General features: G+C 40.0%; 1 protein-coding gene across 1 annotated transcript in view; it reads right to left on the bottom strand.

Moving 5' to 3' along the window:
• The window catches only part of LOC101859630 (MAGUK p55 subfamily member 2), a 31,478-nt gene that overhangs the window by 6,629 nt on the left and 1,996 nt on the right, over window positions 1-22,853 (bottom strand). Inside the window, exons 2-12 of the mRNA XM_005096216.3 lie at window positions 17,008-17,071; window positions 15,382-15,500; window positions 11,966-12,115; window positions 10,064-10,219; window positions 9,112-9,190; window positions 7,296-7,444; window positions 5,034-5,165; window positions 3,085-3,196; window positions 2,401-2,460; window positions 1,829-1,990; window positions 116-318 (exon numbers count right to left, since the gene is read on the bottom strand). Coding sequence (XP_005096273.1) covers window positions 116-318; window positions 1,829-1,990; window positions 2,401-2,460; window positions 3,085-3,196; window positions 5,034-5,165; window positions 7,296-7,444; window positions 9,112-9,190; window positions 10,064-10,219; window positions 11,966-12,115; window positions 15,382-15,500; window positions 17,008-17,044 — 1,359 coding nt within the window. The 5' untranslated portion in view covers window positions 17,045-17,071. The remainder of the gene's footprint in view (window positions 1-115; window positions 319-1,828; window positions 1,991-2,400; window positions 2,461-3,084; window positions 3,197-5,033; window positions 5,166-7,295; window positions 7,445-9,111; window positions 9,191-10,063; window positions 10,220-11,965; window positions 12,116-15,381; window positions 15,501-17,007; window positions 17,072-22,853) is intronic.

The raw sequence follows: 22,853 nt of genomic DNA, 5'->3' as shown, positions 1-22,853 counted from the left end.
CTCTCTCTCTCTCTCACACATATATTTGAAAAAATTAGAAGGAATAAACCATACAAGAATCCTCCCACCCCCCTCCGCCCTCCCCCCAACATAAAACTACAAAACGCTCACACACCGTGGGGCTGATATCCAGCACACACATCTTGCCAGACTTCACCACATCCCAAGCGGAGTCGACCCGCGTGCCATACAAGTTGTGGTTGAACTCTCCGTGTTCTATGTACTGGTTGCTAAGGATATCTCGCTCGATGGACTCGCGATCCGTGAAGTAATAGCCCTGGCCGTCCACTTCCTTTTCCCGGGGAGCACGAGATGTGTCTGAGAAGATAAGAGAAGGCGAGATTGAAATAAGATAAGTTAGATAAGATACATCTTTATTGTCCAGATCCTGGCACATTGGTTTGGTGTTTCACCACGTACACATACACACACACGCACAAATGCACACACACAACACACATACACACACATACATACACACATAAACATACACACACAGAGACTTACAGTCACTGAGTAGCGCCCAAATGATAAGTGGTAATACATTATTGTGTTTGCCCATCCAATGACTTTTCCAGCTATTCATGTGTGATGTGTGTGCGACCATGTACGTAAGTGTGTATGTGTGTGTGTGTGTGTGAGTGCGTGTGTGTGTGTGTGTGTGTGTGCATGTGTTTGTATGTGTGTGTGTGAGTGTGAGTGTGTATGTTTGTGTCTGTGTGTAAGTCTAAAATGAACTTCCTCTCCTTTTTAAAAGCCCAGAGGATAACAGCGAAGTGTATCATAACAAAATGTAATTTCAGCCTGCACTCAAGAGAGTTAGTTTATCTTACAGACTTCATAAACCTTGTTGTAAATCTAAACATGGACAACTGCAATACTGACAATGTGTGCGATAATATGACAATATGTCTTAATCTGACGACTTTCTGTCGAAACATTTTGAGATTATTTTGTTAAATGTGAGCCTGTGTAATTAAATTCAAAAATAAATATCCTGCTGGTTACTATTTAACTATTATTCATGCTAATATCATACATGACAGAAGTTGTATTCCCCTGAGACTGCGTATGACTTTCAGTCATTTCAGTCAAAACCATTTGGGTTTTTTTAAGTTCCCCCATTTTACTCCATTCCACATTCTCTGTTCACATACGGTTGCTTTTAAGGACATTAAGTGGGCTAACCCAGATTTCGGGGGTTTCAGAAACCTTGACCAACACCAAAAGTGGGCATTGCCCTACCTATAAGAAAAGTTTCACAGATGTGTATATTTGTTTGGTTCAAGAGAAAACTCTCCTTGTATTTTAAAGAAACAGAATAAGGGGCAAAAAATTTACCTTCGATTTTCTCAAAATAGCATTTTTCGGGATAGCCCCCTTGTGCTTAAAAGCGACCATATAGAGTAGGACAAAACTTGTACTACCAAATTGTGACCAATAACCAAGAAAGAAAAGAAAATGCTTTAAAATGTAGACGGCAGGCCCTATTTAAAAAAGGTGGCTTTTGTAAGGGACAGGAATGAGAGATGGCACCTTCAGCTTCAAAAACTTGGAAGAAAATGAGTGCCAAATTAAGAATTAATCTAAATAATCCTGAACTAGTAATACCGTAATCCAATACCAGTCCTTAAAAATATGAAAACTGCTCAAAACAAATCAAAAACAAAAAATTTCACAGACGATTAAAAGTATTTCCTCTCTTCTAATTTTTTACCTCATAAATATGAACTCAAGTCTCCAATGTGCAACAGTGAAGTGCTTAACCACTACATCACAAATGCTGGTCCCTGTAAGTAAAGACAGTTGAGAAAAATAATTCACTTACGAGCAATAGGAGTTCCGAATCTCCTTGGGTCATCTTTGATAAGCCTCTCCTTCAGCGCTCTCCGTCCTACACCCTTCGCCCCAACAAGGACAAGGAAAGGACGCTCAAACGGCGACATTCTACGCACCTCCTCATAGATTAGCACATCAGCTTTATCATATTCTGAAAAAATCAGGGACAAAATAATCATGGCAATTTTTTCTCTACAGACTGAGACAGCGTCCACTTTTAACAACCTTCAAATTTAAATCAAACAAAATTTTCATCTCAGCGTAAAGACAACTGCTTGAATCCTAAATCAAATAAACTTTTGCCAATGTAAAAATTAGCATATAACTGATAATTCCCTTGCCTAGCTTGGAACAAAACAGCCAAGCTTTATTTCTTAGTCTGAAAAGAGCAATAAAAACCATACTCAATTTTCGACAAACAAGCATAATAAGAAAAACTGCAGCAAAAGCCAAATGCTTCCACGTAGCACTGGTCTAAAGGGAGAAAACACAGTTCGCTAAAGATTAAATAACTGCAACACCATGTCTACAGATGTGCTGCTCAAGCATCCCTCTACAAACCTTTGTTGTCTTTTGCATTATATTTAATGGTCCTCTTCTTTCTCTTGGTCAGCCCACAAACTGAAAGAAAATTTGTACAAAACATTCTGATTTTTAAACATTCAAACAAAAATAGTCAGAAGCGAACAACTCGAGAAAATTACCAGAGAGTTATAACTTTTCTGAAAATGAAGTATTACTAGTATTATTACATTTTCAGAGGGAAAATCACTTTGATTACATAATGAACATTGACATATTTAGTTTTAAATTAGTTATCATTACAGAATAAGTAAATCATTATCATAACTGAATGTGCTTTTTTGTTTCAGTAATTGTTTTACGTCGCTCGCAACTGCATACGGTCGTATTTTATTTTTAAAAGGTTTTTCCAAATAAATACCTTTTTTTCTCCATCCACTAACTAAACAACACCACTGGGCAGCCCACAGACCTTTAAAAAACAATAAAACTGATTATGTGAATCAGTGTCATTATGATGCAGAAAAAACGCAAGGGAGGAGTGGGAAGTGGTTGTTTGAACAGATGATTTGCCTGGATAGGTGGCCATGAGAGCAATATATAAGAACTGACAATAACAACTATAATTTGAAACTATTGTCATCTTATTTCTTTTCAAGTTCTGACAAGCAAAAAACTACAAGCAACAGTGATTTGACCCAGAAAGACGAATGCACTACTCACACAAACTGCTCTTGGAGTAGTCTAGGTCTGGGTTGACAAAGGACTTTCTCTTCTCCTCCAGGGCTTGGGAAGGAACGAGGCCCACGGGACCATTGATGTCTGCCAGGCGTGCCTGTGGACGCAACGTGTCACAAGGAGTAGTGTTAACCCTTCAAAGGACACACGAGTAAGCAAGGAATAAATGTAAACCTTTCTTTCATCTTGATTACTTAGTTTAGTTTTAGTAAGAGTTTTATGATGGCACTTGCAACACAATAAGGTCATATAAGGGCCGAAGAATAAATGTGTTACAAGAGAGTAACATACACAAAAAAGAAGGAGGAAAGATAAGGACGATAGATGTTGGATAGGAAAGAAGGAGCAAACCACACTAGAGCACCCGCCAAACACCCACATCTTGATTACAGATTGTCAAGCACACAGTGACCAAACCCCCCCCCCCCCCCCCCTAAAATTGCACCCACACACATACACACAACACTCAGGAATGTAAGCTGTGTGATAAATCAAATCCTTGTCATCAAATATCAGTAAGTGTGTGCATATGTGTATCAGTGCATACACAGTGGGAGAGCTCAACATCACTTTTGGGATACTTTCAAGTGCTCACTTCAATCGCAGTTGAGAGGACACACGGTGAACAATGAATGGCATCAATATTTGTCTTGTGTGAACCCCAACACTAGTGCAAAACCGTTAAGTTTCTGAAGTAATCAGCAAAGGCTGAAACTCACATATTGACGGCTGAGAGCAAGAAGTGACGATATCAGTTTTTCAGTTTCGAGAAAAATGACTTTGAAACTTTTACGATATTTAAATCTTTATGACATAGCAACAAAAAAAAGAATGGAAAATATCTCAATAACAAATTAAGCTACGGCTTCGATATTTACAGAGATAAAAGAGCTACTTAAAATCTCAATACCCATTTCAATTACTCCATTAATGCAAAAAATGAATATTGTCACTTCTTGCGCTCAGCCATCAATATGCAAGAGAATAAACCCAGATAGAAAAGAATACATGTAATTGAAGGAGAGCTTCTATTACAATCAGTCTCAGTTCTCAGTTGTAGATAAGACCAGTCCTTCAAGTTTGCAATGGCAACATAGACAAGAAAATTTCATTCCTTTGAAACCATAAAACAGTTCACAGAGAAAGAATGAAAAAAAGAAAACCTGAAATACAGATTACAATTGTCACATACAATGCACTGAAACAAAGATGTCTGCACAGAATAAACGCAAAACTTTCAGGATAGCCAGAACTTACTTTCAACGTGACCTCAGATAGTGGCAAGAAATATCTTACCTTTCAAATCTGATGGAAGAGAGGTGGTCTGTACAAGCTTTCCAAATGAATAGGGGCCCAAATATTTCGCTGCCTCAAAATTATCTGAATTAGAAAGTTCTATCTGACATTTTTGTGTCCATTTTGAGTTACTAAGACCATGAGGTCAGAAACCAAAAGCTCTATCTGCTCTATCAAAATCGTAAGAATATTTGAGTCATTATCAAGATATTATTTTAAAAATTGCATTAGGAAAAACTTAACATACTGTGAAAAGTAAACATTTTTATGTCAAATTTCTCAAAGCAAGGTGTTGAGAAGATAGTACTTTGTCAGTCCGAGAGAGCGATTTCCCCTAATGGGCTTCTTAACACTTTAAACCCAGAGTTTTTTCCACCGTTTTCGACAGTTTTTTCTAGTCACCTAAACCTGGTGCACTATGTTTCATTATAACCCCAAAAGCTGGCCTCCAACTTCTAAATGGCCGAAACATAGGCTTAGTCATTACTAAAAGACTTGGATCAGGAACATTTCCAAAAAACAAGCAAAAACTAGTACTAATTAAAACGAAATAGTTGTCACTAGTACTGGACGCTCACAGCATCCGATGGGGTTTAAAGAGTTAAGAAACATGCGGCTCATCCCGTAAGGAACCTCACCTGCCACCAGTTAGAGTCATCAGAGCTAAGAATCTCCAGGATGTCACCATCGTTGAAGGGCAGTCCAGCTTCTTTACACGGCAGGAGCCGATCCTTCAGGGGGTCCCACTTGAAGTGAGCTTTCATGTATACCTACATGACATAGAGCAAGACAAGTTACAGAATCATTGAGGAATATATGGCCCTCAAAAATTAAATATCAAAATGAAAGAACGTAGATTAGAACAAAAATATAATAATAATAACAATATTAACAACAAAAATAATTGCATTTATATAGCACATATCCACACTCTACAGCATGCTCAATGCGCTTTACAGCTATTATTACCCCAGCAGACTCTCTGAGAATGCTCAGAAACATTATCGGCTTCCCGGGAAGTTTTTTGTGCAAGCTACGGATTTCACTCGCTCAAACACTAACAAACGGACAAGATCTTTCACTGTCTATAACCGAAAATATAAAACACTTCTACCATCCTACGCCTTAACGATCAGAGCACCTGCCAACAACTTCTTTTATCCTCTCCTTAGCTAGACCTGACCCTATACAGCAACAGAAAACAGTTTAACCCTTCAACTATTAGGCCTTCTCTGTATACTAACGTGGGTCTGAGACAGTCACAGACAATAAATACACAGAAGGGATTAAAAAGACTTCCTCATTTTAATCTACATGTCACCAGCCAAAGGACAATACCACAGGTACTGTTGGACTAGCAAAAGAAAAAAAACCCAGCAACCTAACGTGTGTGTAGGCGAGCATGAAAAAAGCACATACTTTTAATTTTCGTAAGAGTTTTACGGCACTTGCAAAACAAAAAGGTAATATAAATACCGACGAATAGACAGATGTTACAGGAGAGTAACATACACTAAAAAAAAAAGGAGGAGAGATAAGGACGATAGATGTTTGCTAGGAAAAAAGGAGCAAACCACAACAGATCACCCACCAACCAACCACAAAGCATATCCACATCATATCAGCAATATAATGAGTAAAAGTAAAGAAAAGCCCCCCCCTCAACTTGGTTTGAGGGCAACCCCAATGATATCCCTCCCACAAAAGTTGAGAGAAGGAGAAAATACTAAGTCTCTTTTAACGCCCGTTTGAAAGTGAAAAAAAAACATCCTTCTTCATCATTCTTTTTCACTTCAGCGCTTTTTTTGTGTCTGTGTACTCCTCCTTTAATTCATTGAAGATGAGAATTCAGGACATTTGACAGCACTTGAAGACTTGCTGTGTTGGAGCATAACTTTGTTATTCATACAGATTCTTCAATTCTGTTTGCTTTATTTGGAATCTCAATGCAAGCAACAACAAGCATCCTATAAAATTCAAAATTCGGTATTTCTGATTTGTGTATGGTGGTTGGAAATGTATCACAACACTGCCTGTGGTCTGCTGCTGGTCGGACACATGTGTCCGCTTCGTCCTCAAAGAGTAAAATGATTGTACAGCGCTCAGAGCTTGTTTTCTAACAGGATAGAGTGCCATGTAATGCTATTTATCATAATACAATTTTTTAAATCTAACTGCCTGGTTCTTTCCTCTGGAAGTTCTAGAAAGAGGGAAACAGTGTCTTCTCTCTTTCTAAACCAGAAAGGGCTTTTTTGTGTGAATGTTGGAATATTCTTTAACACTGTGGTCACTTGGCGTATTAATGCGGCGATGAAAATTATCCATTCCGGTCAACTGGCGCAGTTCTGTGCCAGGCCCGAGAAGTCTGTTGCAGTCACTTTCCAGGCTGGGTGACCAGATGGGGTATTTTATACTGTTGGCTGTGTGACTGCAAAGTGTTAAAATAACCAGTCACACAGTTACATCACAACAGCAAAGAGATAAATCTTTCTGTCTAACTGACCGGTTCGGTCTTCCCGAATGTTCTGGAAAAGGATGACAATGTCTTCTCTCATTCAAAACCAGAGGGATTTGGGGTTTTTTGTAAATGTTGAAAAATTCGATAACCCTACCCGTGTTTTTCTATCATATCCATACAACGGGTGGAACTCTGTGCCACCACTTTCCAAAGAGGAAATTTACTTGTTAATCCGATCCTTACGCTTTGCATAGCAGTCTGTCAAAATGATTTTTTGAGAATAAATGAAAGTTTCAAAGAGATCTTTACACAAGAAGTATTCCAAAATGTGAAGAATACAACCCCAGGGGTACAAAATGACCCCAGGACATACGAATAGGGTTAAAATAACTAGTCACACAGTTACAGCAGAACAGCACTGATATAAATGTTTCTAACTGACCGGTTCTGTCTTCTGAACATTCTGGAAAGAGGGCACAATCTTGAGTGTGATTTCTGGGTCCGAGTCAATGATCATCTCCATCAGCTGCTCAGGCGTGGCAACAGGCAGGCCGTTGACCTCACGGATGATATCACCAACGTGCAACATACCTGCAAAAAAAGATTTATTCTTTTTTAATATATGTGAGGCATCGTGGTGAGATCAGGCACTCGTCTAAATAAAGAAATCAGAGAAATCTGCCTTTTTCTGCCAGTTTGGAAATTTTTTTCGAATTTTTATTATTTGGCTCAACACTTCGTATGTCCATTCAAAAACACTTCTATGTGAGGATGTTATGGAAAAACGTTGATTAAAGGCACAAAAAATGTAAATGTATAGTTTCCAAGGACTCTTAAGCTACGAAAGTCACCTAACTTTGGTGGCCATTTTCTCGCTGATTTTACTTCTGAAACAAGGTGACCCCCACCTCCTTCAATCTCAAATATCTCAGCTTCTATTCAAGATAAAAGATACTTTTTTTCTTTGAAAGCAAGGCGAAGGAAGAACCTTTAAGATGATACCAATGACTCCATATGCTCAAAAATTGATGAGCCCCTGATTCCACCCATCGTGACACATTTGTGTTTTTTATGCCCTTTCCCATTTACATTATCTAAATCAATTAGGAAGCAGGCTTCCTACTCTGACTGTCAGGCCAGGCCAAACCTGCGCTGAGAGGGATGCAACATCTCAGTAGAAAAAGTGAGATAATCTATAAAAAATCACCCCCCCCCCCCCCCTGCGATGTCGAGGACCTAACCGTTATAGCACACACGTCGTCTCTCTCTCTCTCTCTCTCTCCCCCCCCCCCTCACTCCGGAATCAAAATCAGGTCTCCTGGAGGTGACAGCAAAGAGCCTGACAGCTGCACCACAGACCCAGGTCTGCAAACGATGGAAATGCAACAATGTGCCTAATGTTTAGCACCCCTTTCAACACTTTACAATCGTTTTAGAGGTGGGACCTCCATCTTAGATAGGACCGTGTCAAGTAGAAAATTTCATCAAAAGCGTCTTTCTCAAGGACACAACTTGCACATGGGATCTCTGAGATTTTTTGTGCTTGTCTGAGAAGGCTAGCTATTCGATCTTACCTACCCGAAGATCAGGGATGTGGCTAAAAGACAGCATCAAGAAGGTGCCAGGAGTAACAGTAGAAATAGAACAGAACAGGAAAGGAGGTAAAGGAAATATTTTTAGAGAAAAAAGGGAAGGTTTTAAGCAGATGTAGGTCGATGAAAACTAGATACCAAAACATTAACAAAGTTTTTATCAGTTTTTAATACATGTTATTAAGAATATCTTTTTCTGTCTGAGGATAAACCTTAGGTTCAGGTAATATTTGCAGAGGCATTGCAAAAGATCCAGTTAGCAATGAGGAGGAAGAGGATGACAGTCATGAAGACAATGCTGTTGCCACTGCTGCAGCTGCTGACAATGATTTGTCTCGGTCGTCTTACAGCTCTCGCAACTACAGAAGGTCATATGAGTGCACGGGACACATTTAATAATTTCAATTTGGTAGGAATTAATTTTGAATTTTGCGCGGGTGGCAGCCGAAGCCTACTCTTATTAATTCTAAGACTGCCAAGGGATCTTTAACGTGCTCCAACTTGCAAACGGGACCTCCGAGATTTTGCGCCCTTATCCGAGAGGGCTAGGTGTCAGATCTTACCTTCCCTTAGATCAGGAGTGTGGCTGAAAGACAGCAGTAAGAAGGAATCAAGGAGTAGCAGTAAAAAGCTGACAATTATGATGATAGAGATGATGAAGAATACCTTGTTTGTCAACGATACTGCCTTGCAGGATACGAGCTACCACCAGGTCATTCATCTCATCCAGCTTCACTGTGATTCCCTGAAGGAACCAAGAGAGTTGTTTTTGCAGAGGTTTCACGGTGCTCGCAACTGCATAAGGTCATATGAGTGCCAAGGTGTGGATGTCAACAGAGAAGTCCTTACAGGCAATCAGACTTACTCTGCTCACCTCTCTAGCTTCAACAACACAAAGTCTGCTTCGACTATCAAGGCACCCCGGAAATAGCGGGTCACAAGACTGTGACAAACATACAAAAGAAGTAGAGGAAAATGATGATAGTAAGGTTTAGGAAAGAAAAAGCAGCAGTTCCCAGTTGTAGTTCAGGCACAGTTATGAGCATGACATAGTTGGATCAGCCCAATTACAATTCCACTGTGCATTAGAACGAGAAATGTCCCCCCTTTGAGAATGGCCTATAGACACTTCAGTCAGTGGCACCGTCCCGCGGGGAGGGGAACCAAGAGATACCTTAGTGAGGTTTTGATGAAGTTTCAAAGTCTACTATAAGACTACTTCCATTTAAGGTTCATGCATTTTGAATAATCTCTCTAAATCCAAATTTAGGGCTTCACAGAAGACAATTTGGTGCAGACCCATTTTGTTTTAAGAGAATTCTACTGAAAATACAAAAAAAAACAAAAAAACAACTGCAACACAGAGATAGAGAAATAGACGAAACAGGAAGAGATGGAACAGTGACGACATAAAAATATTATCCACTTTAATAAGAACAGAGACGTAATACATCCACGTAAAAAAAAACAGAGACGTAATATATCCACTTCAACAAGAACAGAAATTATCCACCAACAAGAATAGAGACGACATAATATCCACTTCAACAAGAACAGAGACAACATAATAAATACAAGTATATCCATTTCATCAAGAACAAGTCCCATGTTTTCTCACCAGGGGCTCCGTCTGCGACTTCCTGATGTTGACGAACCGAACCTGTTCTTCGATGGAAGAGAATACAGGAGGAGGCGGGGACAACAGCTGATGGGTTCTCTCGATGTCGCCCTCGAAGTTTTTATTGGTGATGTCATCATGGGCCACAACTAGAGCCTGGAATGATATCATTATGTTCTATATTAGTGTCAGAAAACATCTACCTCTAATCAATGTGAAGTGACCAGGGGGGAAATGGGAGACGCCAGTTTTTCAATGATTTGAATTGTGATAAAGGGTTAGAAAGTCTTTACGCACCTCTTCTGGCCCATCTAAGGGTCCAGGGCTAGATTTAGTTTAGGTAAGGTTTTACGCACCAAGGGGTGGATGTTAACAGAGAAGTCCAAATGGGGAATCAGGCTTACTCTGCTCACCTCTCAAGCCTCATCAGCACAAAGTCTGCCTCGACTATCAAGGCACCCCGGAAATAGCAGTTCACAAGAGAGTGATAAACATACAAAAGAAGTAGAGGAAAAAAAATGACGATAGGACGAGGAAAGAAAAAGCAGCAGTTCCCCTCTGTCTTGTTCCGGCACAGTATGAGCATGACAGTGATAAATCAGCCCATTTACAATTCTTCATGTTTTTGGCGGGTGCTCTGGTGTAGTTTGCTTCTTCTTTCCTATCAAAGATCTATCGTCCTTATCTCCCCTTCTTCTTTTTTATGTTTGTTACTCTCTTGTAACACCTCTAATCTTCTTGCGCTCATATGACCTGATGCAGTTGCGACTGCCGTAAAACCTCTACTAAAACTAAACTAACAGACAACTTCAGTCAGTAGCACTGCCCTGGTGGGAGGAGGTCCAGAGCTAAAGCCTGATCAGTCATTCAATATCAGGCATGGAAAATTAGTACTTTTTAACTATGGAAAAAAATGGGCTGTCAAGCACTTCAGTTTTGTTTTTCTTAAAATGCTACAAAGTGATATCCCCTGTTTTCCCCTTCTGCCCTTCATGTGTTTGTGCCCCCTTAATTATGCTATCAGACTTGTCGGGAGGCTTGGCTCCTCAAAGTTTTCTCTCTCAAACTTTGTATTTGAAAAAAAAATCCATTAATCAATTTTATACACCATAAAAAAACAGCCTTACTTCACTCTGTAAACCTAGAGTGGCACTGTCAGTGTTGATATTTAGGTACTGTAGACCCTGGAATAATGCTCCCAACATTGATCATCTTTATCACTATGCCCTTCATTCAACTGTTGGGCAACCCTTGATATGAGATTACTTAGTTTTATTTCCTGACCGAGTGAAGTCATTCAAAATCACAAATTAAACAGTGATGCTAATGACAGGAAGTCAAAAAGGAGGAAAATCATTGGTGCCATGACCAAACTAGGGGAGGAAGAAGTCCGTATGAAGCAAGCCTGGAAACGGCGTGCAAATGAATGAGAATCGAGAATAAAGAGAGCCATCCAAAAATAAAAGAGAGAAATCAAAATATAGTCACGCACAGTTTAAATGTGGCACGTGAGATATCGATGATGGCTTCGCAGAATTAAAAATTCGCGCTCGTTGAATCACATTTTCGCATACACTGGTGCCCCGACTTTTATGAGACTTGGAAGGACGCAATATCGAGGAGAAATTTCCCCGGAAGGCTCAAAACCCAAAATTCCTCAGATCTGAGGAAGATTAGCCTCACTGATTAAAGTATCTTTCCTGCCTGAGAATATTGACTTTGAAGTCAAAGTGCAGAGGGCGAAACCCAGGCATGTGTCTGTGGGGAGGGAACTTCAGGTTCAAAGAGTTGAGCTGACTTAAGTTCAGTTGGGGATTTAAACCTGAGCCATCCATTACATAGCACAAAACAAAACAAACAATCAATAACAAAATATTTTCAGCTGTAGCGTATGTGACAAACCCGGAAGTGGGGATTATCCAAGATATCCATGAGTTCCTTGGCAGTAGGCATGTCGACAAACTCTTCCAGCAGATCCAGCATGTCCCTGGTGGTGCCCACTGCCTCATTGTGCTTGGCCGGGGGAAGCTGGACCTCCAGATCCTCATGGACCTACACAGAAAGAAAGAAAAAGAAAAAAAAACAGGCTGTTTGAGTCGGAGAACAAAAGACGTGTTTTTTTAAATTAATGCCCAAATTTTACAGTGCTTGCTTCTACCAAAATTTGGCATAGCAGTATTGTGTTTAAAAGAGAGTATATATAAACTTTCCATTATTTCTAGCTAAAGAGGATGGATAAGATAAGATAAGATAATACTTTATTGTCCCAGGGGGAAATTGTTACAGGCTGTACAGTACCGTAAAAACACATGCAGGTATACATAAAAATTTTAACTATATAATATCACTCTCATTAAAATTCAGTATGAAAAGAGAAGAAAAGCTGACAAAATGTACCTATCACATCAGATGCATCATTCAACCACATGAAGGAATTTAATTACAAAATCTTCAGAGTTATATAGATACATACTCGAAAGAGCAAAACACATCGATGCTTATTCTGATTACAGCCTTATGCTAGATGGCAAAAAACTTCTTTTATATCATTCTTTCTTTGTTTTTAGCGGCACATATCTGCTGCTGCGTGACATATCTTACAATTTACGTGGAAAGGGGGTGTGATGAGCGGTTTATAATGCTTTTTAATCTTTTTTATACTTGTGGTGTTATACATTACATCAATTCTAGTAAAATAATATCCAGAGATCTTGCTGGCTTTCTTCACAGTTCTGTCAAAGTACAGTCAAACTTGCCATAAAGCAAGCTGTACAAGACCCCTTGCCCCTTTGCATTTTCTTTATCATCTGTTATGTCACTGTCCAAGACGTCCACCTGTCTAAAACAACCATCTTTTCGCCTGGACAAAGGGTGGCTATCGCGGACAATTCATGGACTGTATGTGTCATGAAATGTTAAGAGTTAAAAAAAAGGTAGCATTACAGTTTCCTCTTTTTTCAATAATAATAATAATAGAAAGCATTTGTATAGCGCAAATCCCCGCTCAACAGCAAGCTCTATGCGCTTCACAATCTATACTATTACCCCAGCAGACCTGGGAGCATTCTGAAACAACCTCAACTTCCAGGGAAGCATACAGTGCAAGCGGCCATTTATAGGCGCTAAAACACTAACATAATGACAAGATCTTTCGTTGTCTTTGGCCCGGCACTCATTCCCATCTGGGAAAAGTGAAGAAAATTCAAGTAGAGTGCCTTTCCCAATGACACAACATCAGGCCCGCGTCTCGAACCCCCGAACCCGCAACCTCGCGATTACGAGTCTGCTAGCCTAACCACTAGGCCACCAGCGCCAACTTCACGGGTTCTTAATTCTTAAACCTTGTGTTTCTCGCTTGTCTTTGCCCACCTTTCCCCGATTCCCAAAACTGAGATCTCAGGTAGAGACTGTGGTGATATTTGTTCACTTGTCTCGTCTGTCATGGTGTTTGTGTCTCTCAGTGTGTCACCTATCTGCGCTGTGTCTAGTGTCCATCCACTTGTGTATTTTAGTCAGTTTCTGTCTACCACTCAAACTAGTCGAATATTTTTTGTTTAATAAAGCCAAATTCTTAAGTATAGTTTGTTCATCTTGCTTTATGACATCTCCCTCTCTTGCCCTTTTAAACTCCCAGTGGAGCACAGGCCATCAATAGCATTACTCCAGCTAAGCCTGTCCTGAGCATCCTTTTCTATCTGTTTCCATGATGTCCCCACTTTTTCAATTTCCGTTTGTACCGCTCGCCTGCATGTCATCTTCGGTCTTCCCTTCTTACGTTTTCCTTGAGGGTTCCACTGATGCTTGTCGGGGGTCTCCTCAGGGTGTGTCCAGTCCATTTCCATTTCTTCACCTGTATGTCTTCCTTTACTGGCCTTTGGCTTGTTCTTTCCCACAGTTGAGCATTAGTGACTCGATCATACCACTTGATCCCTACTATCCTTCGTAGGCAACCATTTATGAAGCTCTGCAGTTTCCTTGCTGCTGATGCTGTGAGCCTCCATGTCTCAGAATCATACAGTAGAACAGTCTTCACGTTTGTTTTGAAGATCCTTAGCTTGGTGTTCAATTCCAGTTCCTTAGACATCCATATATTCCTGAGAATGATGAATGCTGCTCTTGCCTTTTGGATTCTGACCTTGATGTCTTCGTCTGTTCCCCCTGCCTTGTTGATGACACTTCCCAGGTAGGTGAAGGATTCAACATACGCCAACGGTGCCCCTTGCAGTGTGATAGGAACGTCGGCTGCATTCATTTGTAGAACTTTCGTTTTATCCATGTGAATATGGAGTCCAACACTACCGGAGAAGGTCCTGAGGCGATCTGTTTTCAGTTGCATCTGGGCTCAACTGTGAGCAAGAAGTGCCAAGTCGTCGACAAAGTCCAAGTCTTCCAACTGACTGGAAAGTGTCCACTGTATGCCACCACGCTGTCCCGATGTTGTCTGTCTCATTATCCAATCCACTGCTAATAAAAAGAGAAAAGGCGATAGCAGGCATCCCTGTCTCACTCCTGTATTCACTTCAAACGAGTCTGTCCGTTGCCCTCCAAGTAAGACACTGCAACTCATTCCCTCATACATCTTCTTGATCAATCTCACTAGCTTGTCAGGTATTCCGTAGCGGCGTATGAGCTTCCATATTGAGTCCCTATCTAAGCTGTGTCAAAAGCTTTCTCATAGTCAACAAAGTTAACGTACAGGGAAGAGTTTCACTCTGTGGACAGCTCCACTATTATCCTCAAAGTTGCAATGTGATCTGTACATGATCTCTTTTTACAAAAGCCTGCCTGTTCCTCTCTTAGTTTTGCATTCATGGCTTCCTTCAGTCTTTCCAGTATGGCGCGACTTAAAATCTTCCCAGGAATGGACAGGAGCATGATTCATCTGTAGTTTTTACACTCATGCAGGTCTCCTTTCTTAGGTAGTTTCACAAGCAAGCTTTCTGACATACACTGAAGTAACTTGTATTGACCCAAAAAGTATTGCATGCATAAAATATAATCCAATACATTCTTTGATACAGATTCTTTAGGCAATATGTCCTTCCAATCAAGTCAAATACTGCTGTGGTGTTTCCCGAATAAAATTTCTAAATGCTACTCATTTCTGATTACCGTTATGCCAACATAACTTTCTTGTATTATCTTGTTTTCCTCTCATCTGATAGCCCAAGCAAGGCTACGTTTCCATAACCTGTTGCCACCGCAAAAATGTAGCCAATGTCGATACCTTGTTATGGGTGGAAAAAAAAAGGAACTCAAATTCAAACCCAAGGCTATTGATATCTGCCTGCAACAGAGCACTTGGCATTGTCACTCACATCAACAATGTTAAAGAGCTTGTCGTCTGTGAGGAGAGCCCTGAGGAAATCAAGATCAGCAGGACGAGCCCCAACATCCAGAAGGTCATCTAGCTGGTCTCCCACCACCTCGATGGCTTCTGCAAGTATTCACAAGAGGTCACATTAGATTAGGAGTATGGAAAGTTGGTATATCAGCCTGCACATATGAAACTAGATTTTAGAACACATTTCTTAAGCAGTCCAAAGGTAACTTACTTTTGCAAATCATAATTCAAAATTCAAATTTAACTATAATTAAAACTTTAGTCCACAGCTCAATGCAAACAATGACAAGAAAGTTATGAATAGCCTGTATCTACTTGGTAAAGCTCAAACTCCAATAAACCAACCAAACAACACAAACTTTCAAAGGTTGAAGTTGGGGAGTGGGGGTGGGGGGGGGGGGGGGAGGGAGGAGGTATGGAAGTGAGCTTTGAAAAAATGTTTTTGACATAAATCCTCATATAGACAAGCTGCAGTACAAACATTATACACATAGCAGCTTTAAATATGACATATGGAGAGAAAGGCTTTCTGAATTCGAATCTGCCACTACCATTTTAAAAAGTGTACATGTATGTACATGTATACAGAGCTGCCAACAATCAGTGGCCAGTGAAAAGGAAATTTTTTATTATTTTACCAGAAACCTCACAAACAAAGTGAAGTTGGAAAAAAATAAAGTAGAAGTTGCCTGAACTGTGCTAGATTAACACAACATAATGAGCCGACAGTGGCAACAACAAAAAAAATAGGTAAAAGCTATGAATGAGCTTGTGATAAAATGTGAGGTGTGCGGACAAAAAGAGTTACTTCTCTGATTTTAGCCTTATGGAAATTAATACATTAACTTTATAAAGTTTGTACAATTTGTTAGTATGAAATAATAAAAGACAAGGTAGACTCAAATAAAATGGCATTAATGTAAAATCTATTAATCTGACGCGGGTGTCTTGGATTGCGAGAAGTAACTCATTTTGTCAGCGCACCTCACAAATTACATTTAAAAGTGTGCCGCTTTGTGTAGAGCCTATCTTCCCTCAACATAAACAGTTCAGTTTATAAACTTCACTTGACCCAACCCTAGGCTAGGCAGAGAGACCAAAAACTTTATGGGCGGTTGGGGGGGGGGGGGGGGGCAGGAGACCCTATGGCGAACAGCAGCTTTCACACTAGAGACTGAGGTGTCAGTTTAAAGATGAATGAGAAAAGTAAACTTCACTTATTACAAATATCTTGACATGGCAAAAACAGAACATGTGTTTTAAAAAGGATAAGCAGTTAACATGATATAACAGGCTACATTCCATAAGTTAGATTTTAACTTTACTCATATTTTCTGCGGTTGCACAAAAGAAAGTTGTTTACTTTCACTACTTTCACATATTAATTGAAACAAACTTGGATACTACTGTTACTGAAATATTTTTACTTCAGCAGCCCCCACCCCAAGGAAGCATATCCATCGAGTCCTTTAATATATCAAGAGCTATTAACATGGAAAAGAAAAAGAAATTAAGAAATAGATGTAGTTGAAATCGACACAATCATACAAAATACAATTGCAAAAACTAGGTGATAACAAACTGTTTTTGAAAAACAAACCTTGGGCACTCAGAGCCTCTGATGTTGCTGTAGGCATGGTGGAATATTCTTTTCAACAACACTCCTGTAAATGGATCAAAAAGAAAAATGATATTCCATACCTCAACAGTGCAAGCTGAAAGAACTTTTTTTAAACTCAAAAACATTTTAAAGTTTAAAAGAACAAAAAGAAAAAAGTGGAAGCAATTTACAAATCAAACGCAGAGCTCATTCTCAAGTCAAATTTAGTAATCACGCATCGTCATTTTTCTAAGATTGGGCATAAGATAGAAAAGAAGGAGAAGAAAAATTCAAAAAGGATTAACAAAGATGACCACATATGTCACCAATCTTCATAAAAGCCACAAGTCATGAAGCAACTAGTGCTGCACCCATTCAAAGAGCAGGGAAAAACAAAAGCTCCCTAACACAAGGGCTATAACAGATAAAAAGAGACCACAGATAGACCCTATCCACCCCACCCCATTTCCTTAAGTCTCAGAGTTGCAGAAAACTGCACATACCATACCAGAATTGAAAAGTCTTGAATTGAAGGGCTATCACTACTTCCCCTTGGGGTTATTGTTTAGGTAAGTGTTTTACTGTGCTTGCAATTCACAACTGCATAAGGTCATGTGAGCGTGCAGGACACATTAAACATTTTCAGTTTGGTAGGAATTAATTTTGAATTTTGCCCGGGTGGAGGCTTCTCTTGTCGATTTGGACCACCAATGGATGTTTAATATGCACAGCTAGCACATGGGACCTCTGAGAATTTATCGCCCTTATCCGAGAAGGCTAGGTGTTAAATCTTACCTACCATAAGATCAGGGGTGTGGCTGAAAGACAACAGTAAAAAGGAGCCAAAGAGTAGCAGTAGGAAGGCTGCAGAAAGAGTCAGGAGTCCAGAGGAAGGGGTGGGGAGCAGAAAATGGAGACAAAAACAGATGACAGAATATAGTTGTAGAGCAGGAAAGGAGGTGAAAGGATTTTAGAGAAGAATATTTTTCTTCGCAGTCAAGTTTTGAACACTGGACCTATTAAAACAGAGGCAAACGCCGTACCCTCTAGACCACAAGAGCCCCCCTCGAGGATAGAGTACTAAGAAAAAAAAGAAGACATGAAGCCCCCAAAAATTACTTATATATGCATTTTAATAATATCCATCATATATATTACATCAAACTATGGCTTCCGTTTTGCCCCTTGCTTTACCTCTGACACCAGGCCACCCCCACCTCCCTCAATGGCAAATGTCTAAACTTCTATTCAAAAGAGATGAGTATTTTTTTTCAACAAAAGCAAGACAAAAGAAAAAGCTTTAAAATCATACCAATTACTCCATATGCCCAAAAACTGGCAACTGCCTGATTCCACTGTGTCGTGATAAATATTATGTGCATACCTTCAGTACACACCCAGTACACTAAACATACAACAGGCCAACCTGCTCTTGCAACCACCAGTCAAAGACAACAACTTCTCACTTTGAAATTTTCTCTATATTAGCCAGTGTGATAAAATTGGGCTCTCGTCAAGATAATCAAAGTGAAGAAACTGGCATTTTTTCGCAAATTAGTGAATTTTTATCGGATTTTTGTTTTTTGGCTCAACACTTTCATGCCCATTAAAGAACACATTTCAGTGTGAATTTTACTGAAAAACGTTATTTAAAGGCACAAAAAAAATGTAAAATTTCAGTTTCCACCTACTATAAAGATAAGGAAAAAAACTAATCTTTAGCGGCCATTTCTCTCTTATTTTCTACCTCTGAAACCAGGTGACCTCCACCCCTTCATTCACAAATATCTCAACTTGTGCGCAAGTTAAGTGGATATTTTTTTCATCCAAAGTAAGACAAATGAATAAGCTTTAAGATGATACCAATAAACTCTACATGCCCAAAAATTGATGAGAGCCTGATTCCACCGTCACCATGGAATCCCATAGAAGTTGGTGAACCTCTTCAAGAGCATGTACAAAGGGACAAGTTGCAGGGTTGTACATGATGGCCAGCTCACTGACAACTTTGACATCAAGACTGGCGTGAGACAGGGATGTTTACTATCACCTTTCCTCTTCATATTGGCAGTCGACCGCCTGATGAAGGAAACCACCAGAGGACATAGAAATGGTATACAGTGGACACCAGGGACAGTTGGACAATCTAGATTTTGCAGACGACTTGGCGCTTCTGTCACACACCCAGGAACAGATGCAAGCAAAGACTTAAGTATTTAACAGCCTATCGGAGTCTGTTGGATTGAGGATCCAGCCCGGAAAGTCAAAGGTCCTAAGGGCAGATGCACAATGAAAGGAGTAGGTCACAATAGAAGGAAATGCACTAGAAGACGTTGAATCCTTCGGCTATCTTGGGAGTATAATTCACAGAGAGGGAGGAATAGGTGTTGAAATAAAGTCCCGCATTGGAAAAGCACAGGCTGCTTTCATATATTTGGGATAGGAATTGGAAGACCAGAGATATCTCACTTCAAACAAAGCTGAGGATTTTCAATTCAAAGGTGAATTTGGTCCTGTTGTATGGATGTTTTAGTTTAGTTTTAGTTTTAGTAAGTGTTTTACGGCACTCGCAACTGCATAAGGTCATACAAGCGCCAGAAGATTAGAGGTATTACAAGAGAGTAACACAAAAAAGAAGGAGGGGAGATAGAGACAAGATTTTTTTATAGGAAAGAAGGAGAAAACCACACCAGAGCACCCGCCAACCACCCACTGTATGGCTGTGAGACATGGAACGCATCACAGACTTGCATAAAGAAGATCCAGGTTTTTTTGAACAAGTGTCTAAGAAACTTACTGACGATCAGATGGACAGACAGGGACACCAATGAGGAAGTGTTAAGGAAAACAAGACAGATCCCAGTCAGAGATGATGTAGGAAGAAGGCGGTGGCGATGGATTGGACATACTTTCAGGAAGTCAGGCAGCTGCATAACAAAGAAAGACAACAACCACTCAAGTCTCTCAGCCTCCCTAATAGTACTTCCCTCGTCCGTCATAAAAAAGAAAAAACATTTTTATGAGCCGAGCCTTATGCCAAATCAGTCCTCAGCCTACCCCCCCCTCCCAGGGCAGTGCTTCAGACTGAAGTTGTCTTTAGGCCACTCCCTAAGGGAAGGATATTAACATGTTTTTCAGCACAGTAGAGTTGTAAATGTGCTGTTTAAAAGTGTTTTATCAATGTCATGCTCACACTGCTGCTTTTTCTTTGCTCATCTTTACTATCGTCATTTTTCCTCTACTTCTTTTGAGTGTTTGTCACTTTCTTGTGAACTGCTCTTTGTGCTGTTGAGGCTAGAGAGGTGAGCAGAGTAAGCCTGATTCCCCGTTTGGGCTTCTCTGTTGGCATCCACCCCTTGGTGCTCATATGACCTTATGCAATTTGGAGCACCGTAAAACGTAACTAAAACTAAGTCCTAAGCTTGTAATCATCTGTGCGGCAGTCCTAAGCCTATAAGACCATTTTCTTTTAGGACTCCAGAAGAGAATGGACTTTTTTCTACTTTTTTCAATTTCACCTGACCTTCCACAGAGGACTTTAATAATTAATTTATTGTCTTGTACCTTACTGACACCATGAGTATGAAGTATGAGAGACCAGGTCTCCATTGAGTTGAGGCAGGTAGCATGCATAAAGTTAGGAAGAATGGGTATTGGAAGCATTCAAATGCTCCCTCTCTCACATACATTTTTTGTACTCGAAATTTAAAGTTACTGCCGTTTCTATCAAAGATGGAAAAGTAACTAGCCTACTGATGATAATTCCAATAGATATCTATATAATATAAGGTAGCGTAAATTGCCACCGAGTGAAGCAATGTCAAGTCTGAAAACAACGCTCTACCTTTAGCTTTCTATTCATAATGTGTAACGAACACATGAATAAATTATAGATCTAACCCCCTCTCATAAGTTGATAAGTCATTTACAAGTAATTACACTACATTTCGGGGTTCAAAAGGAAATAGTAAAGGTCAATTTCCTAATGTTTTGCACTCAAATTCTTCTTTTTACATTCACAATGGTATTCAAAACTACTATCTACAGCTTATTTTTATCAGGTAATATCATTTTCCATAAATTCAAGCTCATTTGAAAGATTTTGTAAGACAAACCTAGGCTTCAGTGTATTTTGTACCAACACAGGCGATTCTAGAAGTAGGCCGCAAACACACACAAACTCAAGCAGAAATACGCTTCCATATATTATATCAGGGAACATAAATCCGGGGGACGGGGGTTAGGGAGAGAGAGAGAGAGAGAGACACACACACACACCCACGTACACAAGGACAGATAGGCGTGCGTAAGCGGAAGTTCACGCTGGCATCAATTGTCACCGTGTCACTCTGTGGCAATTGATACCATAATATAAAAAGATTAGTTAAAGCATCTCTCTCACTCTCTTCTACGTATGTGTGTTCTTGTGTTTGACTGTAAAATAGACGATCGGAGTGGTTATCCATACAATTGTGCCAACGACTCTGTCTAGTTATCCGCACAACATTGTACCCAGGGGCGGTTTGTTAACTGGGCAAGACTGGCGGTGCCTGTCAAATTTTTGTCAGCTGGACTGTCGACAAGCGATTTATTGCTGATGATGATTTTCATTCAGTTTTAAGTAATTCCGAATAAACATGTTTCAACATTCAAAAAGCAGTTTGCCGATTTGAAGGCATTCAAATAGACAAGTGGGATTCACTGCTGTTTTGTCGCGACAGAGCCTCATTCCTTCACCTTTGTTTATCGCACCGGCTCGTAACTTTAAATCGTCTCCCGTCAAGCCGTCACATCGCGGAACTTTGTACGAGGACAAACAAACACGGAGGGTACAACGATGACGTCAGTCCTCTGGGCAAATCCATCGACTGCCCTAAGACTAAGAGTGAATATAGCATCCCTTAATTGCCAAATCGGCCTCCGTGTTGCTTACAAAATCAGTAATGAGACTGTCTTGAGTCTTGAGCAGCACAGACACATGAAATATTTCATCAGCAATACATGTACTTATTATTCAACCTTTCTTTAACTATCATCAGAACATTTATTGTCAGCATGGCACTAATCTTTTTTGTTTATAGACTTTTTAATCACCTATAGTTCCTGTTTGGTGACTATTTATCGCTTTCTCCCCACTAATAACGTACCTGGCCCATATGAGTCTAGCCAGAGAAAAGAGGAATAGTCTAGTGAAGATTTATATAAGGAGAATTATAACGAGGAGCGATAGGCACACGGCTGTCAGAGTCTGGGCCGAAAACAATAGACCTACCCCCTCCCTTCCCTCCCTTTATCCATCGTCACCCCAGCTGTACACGAAGTTCAATAATTAGCATTTGACACATTTCCCACTTTGTTACAACAGTGTTCTGAAAAGTGTGATGAAGAACGTTTGATTACATAATGATGGAAAACTGTTGTGTGCTAACTTTGTCCAGCTTTGTATAATATCTGATTGTAGACTTAATCTGCATGGAACAGCGTCACTAGTACAGTATCAATTGACTTTTTGTAATCATACAGGACTGTTCTTATTACATATTTACAGGTCTAGTGCACGTCGATATAGCGTGTGGGTGTGTAGAAAGTAAAAGTTTTTGGTTAAAGTACCGGAGGCCATGACCAGCAGTTTATTGCTTCTCACTTTTAGTTTGTTTTCTAGCATAGAGACTCTATCCATCATACATTAATTATGATATTGTTTCTTGACACTACCATGTTTCAGCTCTTTCACGTTATATTAAAATGTTTACAGTGGTGGGTGTGAGTGGGGCAAGGGGTGGTGATGGCGAAAGTAGGGTATAAAATGAGGAGAGAGGGTGAGAGAGAGAGAGAGAGAGAGAGAG

Source organism: Aplysia californica, unplaced genomic scaffold (assembly GCF_000002075.1).
Source record: "Aplysia californica isolate F4 #8 unplaced genomic scaffold, AplCal3.0 scaffold00123, whole genome shotgun sequence".
Lineage (NCBI taxonomy): Eukaryota > Metazoa > Mollusca > Gastropoda > Aplysiida > Aplysiidae > Aplysia > Aplysia californica.
The sequence above is the reverse complement of the archived record's forward strand: the minus strand, read 5'-3'. Positions and strand labels throughout refer to the sequence as shown.